General features: G+C 46.7%; 1 protein-coding gene across 1 annotated transcript in view; it reads right to left on the bottom strand.

The window, feature by feature from the left end:
- The window catches only part of MEP1B (meprin A subunit beta), a 54,759-nt gene extending 35,982 nt beyond the window's left edge, over positions 1 to 18,777 (bottom strand). The window contains exon 1 of the mRNA XM_039525703.1: positions 18,680 to 18,777. Coding sequence (XP_039381637.1) covers positions 18,680 to 18,682 — 3 coding nt within the window. The 5' untranslated portion in view covers positions 18,683 to 18,777. The remainder of the gene's footprint in view (positions 1 to 18,679) is intronic.
- Positions 18,778 to 19,002: the final 225 nt, after the last annotated feature.

Raw genomic sequence — 19,002 nt, 5'->3', positions numbered from 1 at the left:
GTCTATTTTTTTATCAGATTTATTACCACCATACAGATAATTAATGCGTATTTTACAAGTAACTTTTCCTTATGAAAAATAAGAGTAATAATACTTAGCATTTCATTTTGGAAACTAATCGCAAGACTCTTGTGAGGCAGAGAAATTATTATTAATATACCTATTTTACAGAAAGGGAAACTGAGAGAGAAAGTTTGTGACTTTCCTAAGGCCATATAGGAGGACTTGTCAGAGCCAATACTCGAATTTGAGACCATGCTTCTCTATATAATGCCTTTCTCTAACTTGAAGTACTGCATTTGTCAGTAAGTTGGATCATGGTATCCTGCTGGATCATTTACAAGTTTCCTCAGATTGAATTTATTCATTTTGTCATTACCATTTTGTTATCCTTGGTCACAGTTCTACTTCTGTCTAGATTTTGTTTAGTATCTTGCAAGCCTCAGTTAAGCCTTCTACTATTTCGCATATAAAGAGGTCACCATTTACCAACACAAATGATTACCACAAATGTTCCTTATACTTAGAATAAAAGGTACCTACATTTGGTAAAATTAGGTAACCATGAGTTTAATGTGCTGCATCTGATCAAGATTCCTCAACAATGTAATGATTACAATTTTTCTGTATTAGACATTAGCTTTATATATCTACTGTCCCAATTTTGGATAGTGGGATCTCAAAGCTGAACAAACTTGAATTAATAAAATGTCCCATAAATTTGAGTATCAGCACTGCTGAAGAAGAACTGGCTGACGGTAGATAATGGGGACAATGGAATATTTTCTAGCTGTTCAGGTACATGATGCTTTTCTCGTATCTTTGGGAATAATTATGGAGTTAGTCTCTATTGTTTCATATGTGGGTACCAAATTGACAGTCCTGAGGATTGTCATTCTCTCTCTACAAATAGTGATCTTGTCAGGTGTCACCTAGTCAATGCTCTTTGGAAGCTGTGAGGTTACTATGTTGTCTCTCTCTGGAATCTTCTGAGGGTTTTTTTATGTGGATTTAGTACATTGCAATCCTTTTTGTGGGTTGTCTGGTTGGAATTATACTCTGATTATAATAAAATCTAAGTGCTTTGTTGAGATATGTGACGGGGCAAGGCCAGAAGGCTATAGGAAAATAGTGAGGAACAGGTATGTTAGCCCCAGGCTAAACAAATCCCTGGTACCATGGTAACCAAATGGCAGTTACTCCAGGTTAATCAAGACACCTGAGGCCAATCAAGATCCTTCTAGAAAGCAGTGGAGATAGCTAGGTTGATTGGCTTCAGGTGTCCCAATCAAGGGCAGGGCCGGATTAACCTTTTGTGGGCCTGGTGCCAAACATATTTGTGGGCCCCCATGGAGACAATGGAGCATGGCGCAGGGAGGTCAGTCCCCAGAGTGAGGGGCCAGCCAGAGGAAATGGGGCATGGCAGGGCAGGGGCAGCCCTGCCCCATTCAACGTGAGGGCACTATTTACAAACCAGCAGGTGCCAAATGCACAGTGGCCTGGCCAGCCCTGTGCTGCCAGCATGCCCCTTCCCCTCTGGGGCAGGCCCATGCCACACCACACAGCCCCCCCTGCCTGACACCCCCCGACTGCCTATGGCCAGAGGCCCCCTGGACCCACTATTCCCAGCACCCCCCCCAGAGCCACCCACAAATGCACAGCGCCCTGCACCACACCGCCCCTGCCCACAGCCGCACCACAACTGCCCAGCACCCCGCACTCCTTAGTGCCCCAAAACACACAGATCTTCCCTGCCCCTTCACAGCCCAGCACCCCCCACGCTTCCCACAGACCCACTCCCCCACACCCTGCCTGCCAGCCACTCTCACCAGCCTTTCTGGGAGGCGACTGTGTCTGCCAGGCTGAGCCGGCAGCGCAGCCAGGGCTGGTCCCAGGGCCGGGAATCACTCGGCCCCTTGGGAGTGGTGCAATCAGCCAGGCCAAGGACTGCCCCAGAGTGGCTCCCTCAAGACGCACTTGCCTGGAGGGACCCAGCCAAGCCCTCCGCACTGTCTCCGCCCCATACCTAGCTGAGACTGGCCAGGCTTCTGCACCAGTCCAAGACGGCTCAGCTCCGGGGAGACAGGTGGGGCCCCACACGTGGTGGGAAGCAGAGACTGCCCAGAGCCAGAGGTGGGTGGTGCCAGGGGGTGGAGAGGAGCCCTTGGCCAGCCAGGAGGCAGGCCAAAAGGAGCAAGTGGGGGGGGGGGAGCCAGCAGGGTCTCGGGGCACAGTGCAAGCGGAGCAGGCTGGGGCCCCTTCTCAGCATGGGCCCAGCTCCATGGAGCCACTGGAGCCATTGTAAACCTGGCACTGGGAACTAGTTAAAAGCCTCCCAGTTAGTCAGTGAGGCGCACATTTCAGGAGCTGTAGGAGAAACTGGGCAGTATAAACCCTATCAGGCACAAGGAAGGAGGGCCTGAGGGAAGGGTGAAGTAGATATTGAGGAAGTGGGGGCTGCTGTGGGGAAGTGGCCCAGGGAATTGTACTCATCCTGTTTCAAAAGGTCAGCTACCAATAGCTGCTACTATTAGGGTCCCAGGACTCAGGGCTAGCTTTAGGCCAATTCCCCACGATTCCCTGGAATTGGGCACCATGCCCGCACCTAAGAGGACCCCGCGCCTTAGGCGCCTTTTTAATTTTTAATTTTTTTTTACATACCCAGGGGCAGTCCGGGTCTTCGGTGGCACTTCGGCAGCAGGGGGTCCTTCACTCACTCCAGGTCTTCGGCGGCATTTTGGCGGTGTGGGGTCCAGAACGAGTGAAGGACCCCTCGCCGCCAAAGTGCCGCTGAAGACCTGGACCGCCGCCAGGTATTCGAATTGGACCCCGCAGTTCCTAAAGCTGGCCATGCCTGGACTGGAGCCTGGAGTGGAGGGCGGGCCTGGGCTCCACCCTCACCCCTTCTCCCCCACTCTCCCTGATTAATCACAGAGACTGTGAGACAACCAGGACCGGCTCCAGGCACCAGCTCAGCAAGCAGGTGCTTGGGATGGCCAAGGGGAAGGGGCAGCATGTCGGGTTCTTCGGCAGCAATTTGGCGGTCCCTGTCAGAGGGAAGGACCTGCCGCTGAATTGCCGCAGAAGAAGAAAGTGGCGAATTGCCGCCGATCGTGACTGCAGCTTTTTTTTCCCCGCTGCTTGTGGTGGCAAAAACCCTGGAGCCGGCCCTGGAGACAACAGAGACTGTGTGAGGGAGGGTTGCCTCTTCCCACCTCCCTTGCTGGCTTATGATGAAAATGGCTCAGTAGGCTGTGACCCTTGCCTCTAGAGAGAGAAGGGCCTATGTGGAGGGCCACAGTGAGCCTCTGAGGCTAGCGAAAATCTGCCTGGAAGAGCGGGACCCACTGAGACAAGGTCAGGGGTTTGTCACAGATAGTAATGTTGATAATCTTGCATGAGCCCTTGGCTAAGGCCTTGTCTACACTACAAAATTGTTGACTTTTTAAAGTCAACTTTTTAAAGTTGGCGCTTTTTAAAGACACCATAATAGAGGCCCAACTTCAATGTATACCCCAAATTAAGAAACACAGTAAAAGAACTAAAAAAGAGCCACCGTGGCTTAACAACCATGTAAAAGAAGCAGTGAGAGATAAAAATACTTCCTTTAAAAAGTGGAAGTCAAATCCTAGTGAGGCAAATAGAAAGGAGCATAAACACTGCCAAATTAAGTGCAAGAGTGTAATAAGAAAAGCCAAAGAGGAGTTTGAAGAATAGCTAGCCAAAAACTCCAAAATGTTTTTTAAGTACATCAGAAGCAGGAAGCCTGCTAAACAACCAGCAAGGCCCCTTGATGATCGAGATACAAAAGGAGCGCTTAAAGATGATAAAGTCATTGCGGAGAAACTAAATGGATTCTTTGCTTCAGTCTTCACGGCTGAGGATATTAGGGAGATTCCCAAACCTGAGCTGGCTTTTGTAGGTGACAAATCTGAGGAACTGTCACAGATTGAAGTGTCACTAGAGAAGGTTTTGGAATTAATTGATAAACTCAACATTAACAAGTCACTGGGACCAGATGGCATTCACCCAAGAGTTCTGAAAGAACTCAAATGTGAAGTTGCAGAACTATTAACTAAGGTTTGTAACCTGTCCTTTAAATCGGCTTCGGTACCCAATTACTGGAAGTTAGCTAATGTAACGCCAATATTTAAAAAGGGCTCTAGAGGTGATCCCGGCAATTACAGACCGGTAAGTCTAACGTCAGTACCGGGCAAATTAGTTGAAACAGAAATATTGTCAGACACATAGAAAAACATAAACTGTTGAGCAATAGTCAACATGGTTTCTGTAAAGGGAAATCGTGTCTTACTCATCTATTAGAGTTCTTTGAAGGGGTCAACAAACATGTGGACAAGGGAGATCCAGTGGACATAGTGTACTTAGATTTCCAGAAAGCCTTTGACAAGGTCCCTCACCAAAGGCTGTTATGTAAATTAAGCTGTCATGGGATAAAAGGGAAGGTCCTTTCATGGATTGAGAACTGGTTAAAAGACAGGGAACAAAGGGTAGGAATTAATGGTATATTCTCCGAATGGAGAGGGGTAACTAGTGGTGTTCCCCAAGGGTCAGTCCTAGGACCAATCCTATTCAATTTATTAATAAATGATCTGGAGAAAGGGGTAAACAGTGAGGTGGCAAAGTTTGCAGATGATACTAAACTGCTCAAGATAATTAAGATCAAAGCAGACTGTGAAAAACTTCAAAAAGATCTCACAAAACTAAGTGATTGGGCAACAAAATGGCAAATGAAATTTAATGTGGATAAATATAAAGTAATGCACATTGGAAAAAATAACCCCAACTATACATACAATATGATGGGGGCTAATTTAGCTACAATGAGTCAGGAAAAAGATCTTGGAGTCATTGTGGCTAGTTCTCTGAAGATGTCCATGCAGTGTGCAGAGGCGGTCAAAAAAGCAAACAGGATGTTAGGAATCATTAAAAAGGGGATAGAGAATAAGACTGAGAATATATTATTGCCCTTATATAAATCCATGGTACGCCCACATCTCGAATACTGTGTACAGATGTGGTCTCCTCACCTCAAAAAAGATATTCTAGCACTAGAAAAGGTTCAGAAAAGGGCAACTAAAATGATCAGGGGTTTGGAGAGGGTCCCATATGAGGAAAGATTAAAGAGGCTAGGACTCTTCAGCTTGGAAAAGAGGAGACTAAGGGGGGATGTGATAGAGATATATAAAATCGTGAGTGATGTGGAGAAAGTAAATAAGGAAAAGTTATTTATTTGTTCCCATAATACAAGAACTAGGGGCTACCAAATGAAATTAATGGGCAGCAGGTTTAAAACAAATAAAAGGAAGCTCTTCTTCACACAGCGCACAGTCAACTTGTGGAACTCCTTGCCTGAGGAGGTTGTGAAGGCTAGGACTATAACAGCATTTAAAAGAGAACTGGATAAATTCATGGAGGTTAAGGCCATTAATGGCAATTAGCCAGGATGGGTAAGGAATGGTGTCCCTAGCCTCTGTTTGTCAGAGGGTGTAGATGGATGGCAGGAGAGAGATCACTTGATCATTACCTGTTAGGTTCACTCCAGTGGCATTGGCCACTGTCGGAAGACAGGATACTGGGCTAAATGGACCTTTGGTCTGACCCAGTACGGCCATTCTTATGTATGTTCTTATGTCCCGAGTCCCATCTTCAGCCGAGGACGGTTGAGAAGAATTGAGGGGGGTGTGGGATGCGCGCTCTCAGGCAGACCTTAATGATGCTGCGAGACAGCCGCTGAGCTCATGCGTTCTGACCAGGCACTTCTACCAAAGATCTCCGATCAACGGCGCCGGGATGCACAGTCACCTGGAGTGGAACACCCACAGGGACAGCACTCGAAAAAGGATAGTATACATACAGACATGAGTCAATCTTGAGATTCAGATTCATAGCAGAGATGGAGAGCTTTGTAGATGAAAAGAGATCTTTCAGAAATAGTCCATAGGCTATAGTCCAATGTTTGTATTCAGGGTGGTCCAGCCAGAACTGAGATCTCAGTCCTTATGGCTTAGGCTTCCCCTACATGAAACCTCAAGAAAATCTAAAATGACAGGATCAGGATCCAAGGGTCTTTTATATAGTGTTCTAGCAGCCACTTGACCATAAAGTCCTGGGTGAACTTTTGATGTAACCTTCTGTTTCCTAAGCACCACCAGTAATTAGTTACACAAATTAACATAGGGCAATTTATCCTTTCGGCAGCCTATCACAAACATCAATAGCTATAGTGACAGGCAGGAACTGTCTGTTTACATGGCTATCATTTAAGATACACACAATTAGTATCACTTCTAACAACATAGGTTTGCATTTCAAAGTTCTAGTCTATCTAGCATTGAATGGCCCTAATTACCATTCACATACTTTCTAACATGCTTTAAAGGTTGGCTCTGGGTTATTTAGCCTGCAAGCTGCTTAACACTTTCTGGTCATGCGTCACAACTACAGTTAAGAAAATATCCCCATGGTCACAGCTGCCTGCTTTGAACTTCATAATATCTGTGAAGCAAAGGGGGAAAAGTTTCTGCAGGACTGGAGCGTGGAGGTGGATCGGCTGTCCAATGATTTTGAGCAGCCAGATACCAGGGCTATAAGAAGAGCTCAAAGGGGAACTATTTGGGTCAGGGAGGCTTTGAAGGAACATTTTAACAATGAACCACAGTAATGTGTGTATGCTGTACCTGGCACTCTTTTTTTGCACCGTGCTATGAACCTTGTAATGAGTGCTGTATGTGTGCTAATATAACAGTGCAAATGCAACTATTGCTGTTATCTTTGGGTGTTATCCACAGCCACCATATGTTGGGGACTAATAAAGATGTATTAAGTTTCCATAAATAGACTTTTATTCCACACTCATGCAAACATACCTACTTAAAGCTTAAATAAGTATCATGCATACAGGAAAGGTAACTTTAAAAAGAGAGGAACATGGAATTCACAAACACATACACCAAGCTAGTCTCTCACAGCTGGGTGTAGGTGCGGCTGTAATAGTGTATACTCTCCTGCAGGGTGGAGTGGCTGGTGTACTGCTGTGGCCTCGGAAGACACGTGGAATGTGGGGTGGGGGAAAGTGTAGGAAGGTCCTGGAATGCAGTTATCTATGGGTTGCAGGGGGAGGTGAGAACGGATGTGTTCAGCATGAAGTTCCATCAGGGACTGCAGAATGTCTGTTTGCTCCATGAGCAGTATTATCATCTCTTGCCACCCATGTCTCCTGTCCTCGTTATCCCTCTGCATTTTGCCATTGATTGTCACCAGGGGTGGCTCTAGACATTTTGCCGCCCCAAGCAGGGCGGCATGCCGTGGGAGGCGCTCTGCCGGTCGCCGGTCCCGCGGCTCTGGTGGACCTCCCGCAGGCGTGCCTGCGGAGGGTCTGCTGGTCCCGCGGCTCCACCGAAGCCGTGCAGGACCAGCGGACCCTCCGCAGGCACGCCTGTGAGAGGTCCACCGGAGCCGCGGGACTGGCGACCGGCAGAGCACCCTCCCCCCCAGCATGCTGCCCCAAGCACGTGCTTGGCGTGCCGGGGTCTGGAGCCGCCCCTGATTGTCACCCTCCAAGCTCTCTGCTTGCAAGCCAATGCACCAGAGGCTTGCATGACATCCTGGAACATGTCTTCCCTTATCCTCTTCTTTCTCCTCCTTATCTGGCCAAGCCACTCTGCCAGTGTGGATGGAGAGACCCTCAAGGCCACATTTGCAGTAGCTAAAGAAACAATGGATAGAGGTACTATTGTGAGTGCATTCACTCCCCATGATCCACATAAGTTACAAGCACAACATTCTCATTCCCCTTGGGATGCATAGAGCAGGGGCTCTCAACCTTTTTCTTTCAGAGGCCCCCCAACATGCTATAAAAATTCCACAGCCCACCTGTGCCACAACAACTGTTTTTCTGTATATAAAAGGCAGGGCCAGTGTTAGGGGATATCAAGCAGGGCAATTGTCCATGGCCCCATGCCACAGGAGGCCCCATGCCAAAGGAGGCCCCATAATGCTAAATTGCTTTGACTTGGGCTTGGGCTTGAGCCCCACTGCGGTGAGGCTCCAGCTTCAGCTTTCTACCCTGGGTTCCAGTGAGTCTAATGCTGACCCTACTTGGTGGACCCCCTGAAACCTGGTTGCGGCCCATATTGGGCCCTGGATCCCCAGTTGAGACCTGCTGGCATAGAGCATGGTGGCAGTCCCAGCCATGAAGCATACAGCTGGAGGGGAGAGAGGGAGTTGGGACAATAAGATGGGGGGTAGCACTTGGGCATCAGTACAAGAGGCTGGGGCAATTAAACACGACTGCTCAGAAATAAAAAACAGGTCCTGGCTCACCATGCCCCTGGTCGCCTGTCCCCCATACTCCTCCTCCTCTTCCTTGTCCAGTGGCCTCATCCTCAGGTGGTGGCCTGTGACTCCAGCTCCCCCAAAGTATCCCTGGGGCACTTGGCAGTAGAGGTGAGGTCACTGCCAAGGATGGCATGCAGCTCCTTGTAGAAGTGGCATATCTGCAAACTGACTGTTTGCATCCCTTGCCTTCTGGTATGCCTGCTGCAGCTCCTTGATTTCCATGTGGCGCGGCTGCGTATCCCTGTCATAGCTAGGGTTATCACCCAGCCAGTATTTGACTGGCCTGGCTGGGATTTTTAAGGATTTGCCAGTTGCCAGAAAAATAATTTAATCCAGGGTTTTTTTTTCCATGGGTCTAAAGACTTGCATTATTATCACAATACACTGGGATATGTAATGTTAAAAGTTTTTGTGTCCAGCTAAAGATGCTGCAGTGTTCCTACTTCCACCACTGAAGGGATACTGGATCAAAACTGTTGAAAATACAGCAGCTGTCTGCCCACAAAATGCAAGGGAATCACATATGTGCGAGAGAGGGTTTGAGTTAAGAGTGAGGGGACATGCAATGTTATCTTATCTATATGTGTTATTTCTCTAGATACTATAAGAGGCTGTTGAAGCGGTGCGGGAGGGGGGCTGGAGATTTGCAAAGTTGCCCTGTGTATGGATTGCTGTGGGCTTGCCTTGTGGGGAGGGGGTGCCGGGTTTTTGCATTTCAAAGGTGGTAACCCTAGTTGTAGCCCTTCTCCCCCATGCCCAGAACAATCTGGCTATTGATCTTGAAGTTCCTACAGTTGGATTGGAGCTGTGACTGCATGGTCTCCTCTCCCCACAGACCCAGGAGATCCACTACCTCCAGTGTACTCCAGGCAGGAGCACTTTTGCTGCATGGGGAAAGTATGGTCAACTGGGCAGTTGTTATGTTAGCTCTTCATTCCAAGCTCTTCATTCCAGGAAATGGAATTTCAAAAATTCCCAGGGCTTTAAAAAGGGAGAGGCGAGTACCTGTGTACCTGGCTGCTGGGCAGCAGAGTTCAAAAGGGTGACGAGGGCAGTCACTGTAGGCCATTGTGGGATGCTGTAAGTAATGCAGCATCCATACTGACACCACATCGCCCTAACTATGTTAACCTAACACTATGCCTCTTGCCAAGATGGATTTATTAGGTCAGCATAACGGGTGAGTTACAGCAGCGGGCGGAACATTGTAGGGTAGATGCTTACACAATTAGGTCACTGTAAGCTGCCTTCCGTTGACTAACTCTGTAATGGTGACTAGGCCTTTGTAATGTCAGCTCCTGAGTTTAAACAGCTGATATTGGGTGTGACTCTGGAGACATATTTCCCTTCCCACTCAAACTTCCCATACATACACCTGTATGAGACAACCCCTTTCTATACACTCTCTCTCTCTCTCTCTCTGGCTGGCTACCAGAGACATCTAGCAGTCAGGGAAGACCAACTTCCCTCAAGAAACAAAGGGGATCCATTCCCCAACAGCCTTACCAGCAAAGAGAACCCATCCCCAACCATTCTACAGCTAGAGACAGTAGGATGTCTTGTTTATCACCACTACTGCAAGCAGATACTGCATGACAGCCCACCTGTCATGTCTGCAGCTACTGTAAGGAGCAGCCCCCAGGTAGGTGAGCAACCTTAAAAAGAGTCCATAATGTGGTGGGAAGGGAGAAGAAGAGATACTGAGCCATATGGAAGGAAGGAATCATATTTAGTAGAGTATGTAGCATTTCCATGTATTCCATATAGTTGGTTTTCCCCAATTATTTATCCCAAATCAAGTTAATCAATGCTGGGTTTGACATTGCACCCAGCCAGTCTGCATATGTAGGACATGCTTCAGACTTCCATCTTCTCAGCAGGACGTATTTTGCCGCTATCAACACAATAGCAAACACCATCCCCATAATACAGGCAGCTTCTTGGTGTGCCACTTGGGCAGACTGCCAAGCTAGGCCCTCAACAGAGACAAAACTAAACACGACTAAAGCTATAAGCCAGCTAATTAAACAAATCCCTCACTAAGAAACAGCTGAGTAGTTATACACAATTACCTACCAGATGTCGAGTGCTATTATTGCTTATAATAATTTACTACATTTATACCTCTTCTTTTCTCCAAAAAAGTGCTCTCCTTTTTTATTGCCCTCTCTCAGCAGCCCTGAGGTCTATCAAGCACAGATCTTAGAGGAAAAGAAAACAACCAATTTTCCCTTTTCCAGTACTCCTCCTTGATAGAATAGGCTGGATAGTTTGGCAGAGAAATAACCAGGGCAGCCAATAACTCTCATCAATCAGTTACTTCCACTTTAACTCAATTAAACCGTTGTATTCAAGGAACTAGTAAATGTGACCATGAAAGAGAAAATGAAAATAGAGGCACATGTGAACACTTATGTGCATACCTAAATTATCATAACAAAACCAGTCACATCATAGGGAACTAAATAAAAAAACAATATATTAATTACAAAATTTCAGGACACTGAGTGAAAGATCTTAGAGCACCACTAACTCTGGCCCCCATGAAGAGTGTACATGAATTAATTAATGTTTAGATTCAGGTCTGGCAGGTGGCCCATTCAGGAGAAGGAAAACTGATTTCAAAAATAACAAGAATGTGAGGCCTGGCCAGCTGGTTCATAAAAGTTGTGCCAATCACACATGCTCTATGAGTCTGCACCACCGACCCCAGCAAACAGGACAAAATGAAGCAAGCATTAAGGTGATGAGTAAATACTTAATGTTCCTACTGGACTTTGAAGACAAAAATGATGATATTTAAATTCTAAGTGTTATAATGGGTTCTATTATATGATCACACATCTGGGCAATGAGCTCTGAAACTAACTTGCTTCGTGACTTCAGGCACGTCACTTAACCCTTATCTCCTTTAAAATGTGAATAGAATAATAGTCACCTAATTCATAGGATATACAGCACTATGTGCCAAACTATGTTTTTAAGGCAATGGTCCACATTGGGATAATCCTTCCCTGAATTCCATGGTTGACATCACCTGAAATCTAACCTTAGATTTAAAAAAAAATAACTTTAAGGTAGAAGTAATACCATATACACTTTAAAAGTATCTCTGTTGGAAGGATGGAAACAAGTTCTGCCTCTGAAATGTGAGTATGAGGAACTGGATGAGTGCACTGTGAGTGGAACTGAAAGTGAATTTGTTATAGTGGTGATTACACTGAGTGGTAAAGCATGTGCACTGTCATCATTGTGGTGGTTGATGTTGATTTAATCAGTGACTTCCTTGAATTTTAGTGATTGCATTGGTAAGAAATATATTTGAGCAAACTTAATTGTAAACTAAAAAAGAGGTGTGTGTGTGTGTGTGTGTGTGTGTGTGTGTGTGTGCACGCGCACGCACGCATGCACTCGCACGCTACTGGTTTGTGGCTAATGTAGCAGGATAAGATATAGTTTTAAACATAAATCACAAGCACATAAACTGAGGATTCTTAAAGTAATATTGAAGAGGCATTAACAAAAGACATCTTGGTATTCCCATATATATCTAATGTATTTTAGACTGTACAAAACAGTGCTATTCAATCTGCAATTCAATTTTTCCCCCTATGATGAGAGAGGTGTTAACAGACCACTTCACCTTAAGTAATCCTTTGAAATTTGTGTAAACTACTTTTGCTAAACAATCTTTTCCACCTTGTATGTAACTGTGACACTCAGTACACTTCCCAGACCTAAAGAAGATCTCTGTATAAACTCAAAAGTTTGTCTCTCTTACCAACAGAAGTTGGTCCTATATAAGATATTACCTCACCCGCCTTGTCTCTCATTTAATCTGACAGTCTGAGACTTCCTCAATCATAAGACAGCCAAAAGTAGCCTGGACCCTTTCTTTGCTCATGCCAGGAACTCAGTGGAATGTAATAGTACAACTTAACACAATGGAAAATACACTATCCCCCCACTGATCTGCAGGTGGTGTCCATAAATAGGGTTCAGAGTCATTGGCTTGAGGAGGAGATTCTTGTTGGGGTCTGTCGAGGCCATGAACATCTTCAGTTTTCCCAGTCTGTAGTACTTGTACATTTGAAAAAATAATTACATTAACTAAAAGCTTAGGACATTTATCTTAGTTCTTCTCCTTGCAATTTGTTCTCTTGGATAGGAGTGACAACTTGAATGAGGGCAAAACTGCTTAATGAGTCCTGGGCAGCTATGAGAGATGCTGCAAACTCTGATCCTTTGCCAGCCAATTAGATGCCTCTTTTTTTTTTTCATAAGCCCAAATGCTCTCCCCCCTTTACCAAGACAAGAAGAGAGGAGTAAAACCCAGCAGAAAGTGGAGAGTGATATAGGCCTATTCTAGTAACCCTTCAATCTCACTCTGCACATTCACATCCCCACAGTTGCAGAGGGAGGGGGGGGCCATGTTGGGAGAGCAACGTAAGCTCTTCTCGGTAGGGACCATCACTTTGATGTATGTTTGTACAGCACCAAACACTCTCGGGCCCGGACCTCTAGGTGATATGGTAGCACGAACAATTATTAATAATGTTGAGGCTATTATCCTTTCAACAAACTGAGGATTTCCCTACAGCAGGTGATGTTGACTCTGTCAGGGTTCCTGCTCCATCATATACCCACATCATCTTGGAAGATTTTCTGAATCAGCTGCTATACAAGACATAAAAATGTCTATATCCACAATACAAGACATAAATATGGGTGGGGAAGAGTGGACAAAGTCAGGGGGAGGAAGGAAAAACAGAAAACCTCAAAGGACAAAGATGGAAATATAATCAGAGACGGAAGGGCAAAAAATATTTAAAGAACTTGAAGCTATTTGGGGAGATAAAGAACAAGAAAGGGGCTGGACTTATGGATGAGGAATAATACTCTACAGATGGGGAAAGAGACAGTAACAGGGGAATACAGGATAAATGTGGGAGGGGAACAGATAAGCAGGAGGAAATGGCAAAATGTTGCTCGCATTGTTTGCAAATACTGTCACCATAAACTACAGAAATTTAATCCCCAAATGTAACTTGAGCTAACTACTGAGAGCTGTGAAATGACTGAAAGTGAAAGAGCCAGCTTTGCCTTGATTTTGACCTATCTTTTTTTGTTTGTAGCTATTCTGGATATAAGGACAGATGCACGGGTAGTTTTGTGAGAGGAATGTTGCTTAAAGGACAAGGGTGATGGCTGATTGTGCATTGACTGTTGGATGGGGCCAAGTGATTAGGATGCCAGCTTGAAATGTGCGAGGCCAGGGTTCATGTTCTGCTCTACCACAGGCTTCCGGAAAGGAAAAACGTAGTCACTTAGGCCCAGATCTTCAAAGGTTTTAAGCACCGCTGTGAGCCACAAAACCCCCGCTTGACTGCCACCCCTTTTGGCACCTAAAGTCACTCTGTGACTTCAGTTTTTCAGGGTAAAAGTTCCCTAGGTCTCTACTTTTCTGCCTCTGAGCAAGCACACCACTGTTGGCCTCTAGGCATCCTGATGCCTATCTCATACCTAAGCCCCAGCACAGTCCATGAATTGGGGGAAGATAAGCATTCCTCTGCCTAACTCACCTGCAGATTGTGATTTGATAGGTGTGGTCAGAGCAAACATGGTAACACGTTATGAGTCAGGGTTATCAAGAACTAATGCAATCAGCCTTCAGTTTTCTCCCACTGCTCAGCCATAGTTAAATGGGCACAGAGCACAAGCTTGGGCCTGCGGCATTTCATTCCCCATCATCCTCCCCGCCCCAAATTCTCTTTCTCTTTCAATCACACATACATACATGTTACCTTTAGGAATGACTGTAAAAAATGCTTTTTCATATGTTTTGATAATTATTTCAAATGATTTTTTTTCAACTGGAATTGGGCCCATTTCTGACATACTTTTATACTAATATATTTTTTTTTTAAGTAAAGCTCATCTGTTGGGCAGATTTTGCACTGTGGTGTAGTACAGCTGCTTTAGGCTCCTCTGCTGGCACAAAGTGGATGCTGGCCACCAAGGTTATTCCAATAAAGGGCATCTCTCAAAGGTACAGATCCAACGTAACAGCTGTTCTGCCACTGCTGGCCCAGCTGCCAGAGTAGGAGCCATGGCTTGAGAAAAGGGGAAAAGGCTTGTGCCCCAGAAATCCCTGGCTGCTATATCAGTCCCTTGGCACTATTGGCAGGCAGTGCACAGCCAGTCCCGCTTCAAAAGAGTGCCAATGTGAGCAGGTGCTATAGCTTTGGGCTCCCCAAGGGAAGGATTCTCCTTCTGATCTCAGATTTTCTCCCTGCACCACGTATGTACTCAGGCTGTGAACTATCCAGAGGATTTCTCCTTAACAAATAAGCTATGTGTGGCTGAGGTGTTTGCAGTTTATAAGGAAAGAAATCTAAATTCAACACAATTCAGCTATGCCCACTTCTCTTCACTACTGTATAATGTAATTATCCTCACATGCTCCCTTGTGGTTCTTATTTGTACATCATCATTTTAATTTTAAAGGTGACCTCCAAAGGGTGGGGAAAAGTTGGATTTGTACCTCTTTTTTCCCCCCCCCTTAATGTTTAAATTTGGCCTGACATGGTTTTTTAATTTCTTTATTTTCTGTTTCAGTTAATGGGAGTTGAGCAGTCTGCCTCTTCCATGTTGGAGCCTTTAGTGAACACACAGCTATTAATCTCTTTGCCAAACATAATAAAGTAAATAGAGAAATCTGGATGTGTCAGCCTTTAACTAATAGCAAATCAGTAACACAATTAATGTAGACTTGGAACAGTTACAATAAATCTATTACTGCAGATCCCTTTTAGAGGTGAAATATTTCAGTAGAGATGTCCCACCCAGGAATAGGATAACTGCTCAATGAATTATAATCTCTAAATGGAACAAATATAAAAACATTTAATTCAAAGGTGAAACTTTTCCATGCACTTTGTTTTTGGATTTAGACAACTAAAAATACTTAGTGCCTTGTTGTGGTTTAATGATAGACAAGGAAAGTTTTTTCAGAGGGGAAAAAAGGCCTGGATAAAAAGACTTTACAAAAGATTTTCTAAGACTTACACAAAAAAAAAATGCAGTTACCCTCTTGGATGCCAGAACAGAAGTAAAGTTTGTGTTGAAAAGACCCATCTAATTGACCTTCTTGCTAATTTACATTTTTTATCGACACCTACAGAAATAAAAAGCCTAGTGTCAGACTCCCGGCCTTCCTTGATGTATTTGTGTGGCCTGTATGGCACATTCAAATTCTGCTGAAATTAAGCTGTCATTTAAAAAAAATTCTAGCTATCATTGCAAAGAAAACTTTGCTAATGTAAACCAAGTGTTACTGATGCAGTGCTCACTTCATGAATCTGCAATCAGTCTCAAGCAAGAACTGAGAGGTGTAAACTCTCCTGTCCATAACACTATAGTAGTGGTGTTGACTCTTAAGGCTAGTGATGATATTTTTAATGTAAATGTAGCTATTTAACTGCTGATCACTTTAGCAGTAGAGAAGTGAGAGTGAAGTCTATGGGTGTGGGGAATGGGGATTTGCTGTGGGGAAGGAAATGTGGAGGCCGGGGGGGAAGGAAGACACATGAAAACAAACATGAGAAACAGAAGATAGGAAACAAAGGACATAAATAAGGATCCTAATGGGGAGTATGCCCATTTAGTGATGTTGAATGTGACTAACAAATAACCAAAGATTAATAGATACATAAAGGCAATATTCCATTCTTGATCTTTGTGCAAACCTCCCATTAATATTCATGGAACATAAGAATGGCCATACTGGGTCAGACCAAAGGTCTAGCTAGCCCAGTAGCCTGTCTTCTGACAGTGGCCAATGCCAGGTGCCCCAGAGGGAATGAACAGAACAGGTAATCATCAAGTGATCCATACCGTCGTCCATTCTCAGCTTCTGGCAAATAGAGGCTAGGGACACCATCCCTGCCCATTCTGGGTAATAACGACTGATGGACCCACCCTCCATTAATTTATCTAGTTCTTTTTTGACCCCTGCTATAGTCTTGGCCTTCACAACATCCTCTGGCAAGAAGTTCCACAAGTTGACTGTGCACTGTGTAAAAAAATACTTACTTTTGTTGTTTTAAACCTGCTGCCTATTAATTTCATTTGGTGGTCCCTAGTTCTTGTGTTATGAGGAGTAAATAACACTTCCTTATTTTCTTTCTCCACACCAGTCATGATTTTATACACCGCTATAATATCCCCCCTTAGTCGTCTCTTTTCCAAGATGAAAAGTCCCAGATTTATTAAGCTCACCTCATACGCAGCCATTCCATACCTCTAATAATTTTTGTTGCCCTTTTCTGAACCTTTTCCAAGTCCAATGTATCTTTTTTGAGATGGGGTGACCACATCTGCAGTATTCAAGATGTGGGCGTACCGTGGATTTATATAGAGGCAATATATTTTCTGTTTTATTATCTAACCCAGGGGTCAGCAACCTTTCAGAAGTGGTGTGCTGAGTCTTCATTTATTCACTTTAATTTAAGGTTTTGCGTGCTGATAATACATTTTAATGTTTTTTAGAAGATCTCTCTCTATAAGTCTATATATTATATAACTAAATTAGTGTTGTATTGTAAAATAAACAAGGTTTTCAAAATGCTTCATTTAAAATTAAAAATGTTGATCTTACACCGCTGGCCTGCTCAGCTCGCTGCTGGTCTGGTGTTCTGTTCATCTAGGCCGGCAGCGGGCTGAGTGGGGCCCCCAGGGGTTCCATCCGCTGGCTCCTGCCAGCCAGGATCCCGGCTGCCAGACCTGCTCAGTCTGCTGCCAGTCTGGGGTCCCAGCCCTGCCCACATACAGTGGGTACCTACCTTCTCCCTGGTTCTGGCCCATTCTCTTCCTCTCTCTGCACTGAGCTGAGGGTGGGAGTGCACTGAGCACAGGGCTGGGGGTGAAGGGTCTGGCCAAGAGCTAGAATGAGGGAGGGGGCTCAGGGTTGGGGCAGGAGGTTTGGGTGTGGGGCACTTACCTGGGCAGCTCCCATTTGATGCGAGGGGTGCAGGGTGGGAATGTGGGGTGTATGTGTGTAGGCGCTCCCGTTTGGTGCTCGGGGAACGTGGGGGCTGCAAGAGTCAGGATGTGGGAGGTGCATGGGATGGGGAGCTGGGTATATGAGGGGGTGCAACAGTCAGAGCAGAGGGCTGGGGGCATGTGAGGGGGTGCATGTGTCAGGGTGGTGAAGGGCTGGGTAAGTGTGGGGTGCAAGAGTCAGGGCTGGGGTCGTGTGTGTGTGTGTGTGTGTGTGTGTGTGTGTGTGTGTGTGAAGGAGTCAAGCAGAGGGCTGGGTGTGTATGGGGGGGGGTCAAGGCTCAGGGCAGGGGTCGGGGGGGGCTCAGGACATGGGCCAGGGGGGGCAGTGAAGGGCTGTGGGACTCATGGCAGGGGGCTGGGTGTGTGTGACGGGGGTCAGGGCAGAGGGCTGGGCGGTGTAGGGGGTGATCAGGGCAGGGGGCTGAAGGGGATATACCCCTATTCCACCCACCCACCCCTTCCCCAAGGCCCTGCCCCCGCTTCTTCTCTGCCTCTGCCAGGAGCAGCAAGCGCGCTGACTCTGCTCCTTCCTGACCCCCTCCCTCATAAGGGCCATCAGATGATCCACCGGCAGGGAGGGAGGGACAAAGAGGCAGAGGAGGGGCAGGAACCCAGCATACTACGGGAAGAGGCAGGGAAGCTGGCAGGACCAAGCTTCTGGCCATAGGCATGCGCAGCACATTTCATTAGGGTGTTCACCCAGGGAGCCCTGCCCCCATCCACTCCCTCCTACTTCCTGCCCCCGACTGCCCCCCCTCAGAACCCCCAACCCCCCCTACTCCTTGTCCCCTCACTACCCTCTCCTGGGACCCCACCCCCCTATCTAAGCCTCCCTGCTCCTTGTCCCCTGACTGCCCCCCTAGGACACTACCCCCTACCTGTCCCCTGACTGCCCTGACCCTTATCCACACCCCCGCCCCCAGACAGACCCCCAGGACTCCCATGCCTATCCAACCACTCCCTGCCCTCTGACAGAACCCCCCAGAACGCCTGACTCATCCAACCCCCAGCTCCTTGTCCCCTGACTATCTCCTCCAGAGACACCCCACCCTAACTGCCCCCAGGACCCTCCTTGCTCCCTGCCCCGACAGACCCCGGGACTCCCATGCCCCATCCAACCTCCCCGCTCCGACTGCTTCCTCCAGAGACCCCCACCCCTAACCACCACCACCACCCCGGGATCCCACCCCCATCCAACCCACCCTGCTCCCTGTCTGCCCCCACCCTTATCCAGCCCCCCCAGCCCCAGACCCCTTACCATGAGGCTCCTAGCAGCACGTTCTGCTCCGCGCAGAGCCAGACATGCTGCCCCGCAGGAGCGGGCAGCACTGCCCCTCAGAGGGCTGCGTGCGCAGTGACATGGCTTCAAGAGAGGGGGGAAGGTGGGAGAAGGACCAGCAGCTTGCTGCGCTCGGTCGGGTGCTCCGGCCTGGGAGCGTGGACCCCCGGCTTGCCGCACCGGGAAAGTAGGGCCATTTGCCCACCCCTGCATCAGGGTGTGCCTGAGCACACCCCGTGCGCACACCTATGCTTTTGCCCCCTGCCCCCCACAGGCGGGGGAGCGGAGGGCAGAGAAGAGTG

The sequence above is a fragment of the Mauremys reevesii genome, linkage group 2 (assembly GCF_016161935.1).
Source record: "Mauremys reevesii isolate NIE-2019 linkage group 2, ASM1616193v1, whole genome shotgun sequence".
Classification (NCBI taxonomy): domain Eukaryota; kingdom Metazoa; phylum Chordata; order Testudines; family Geoemydidae; genus Mauremys; species Mauremys reevesii.
This window is presented reverse-complemented; position numbering and strand designations above follow the sequence as displayed.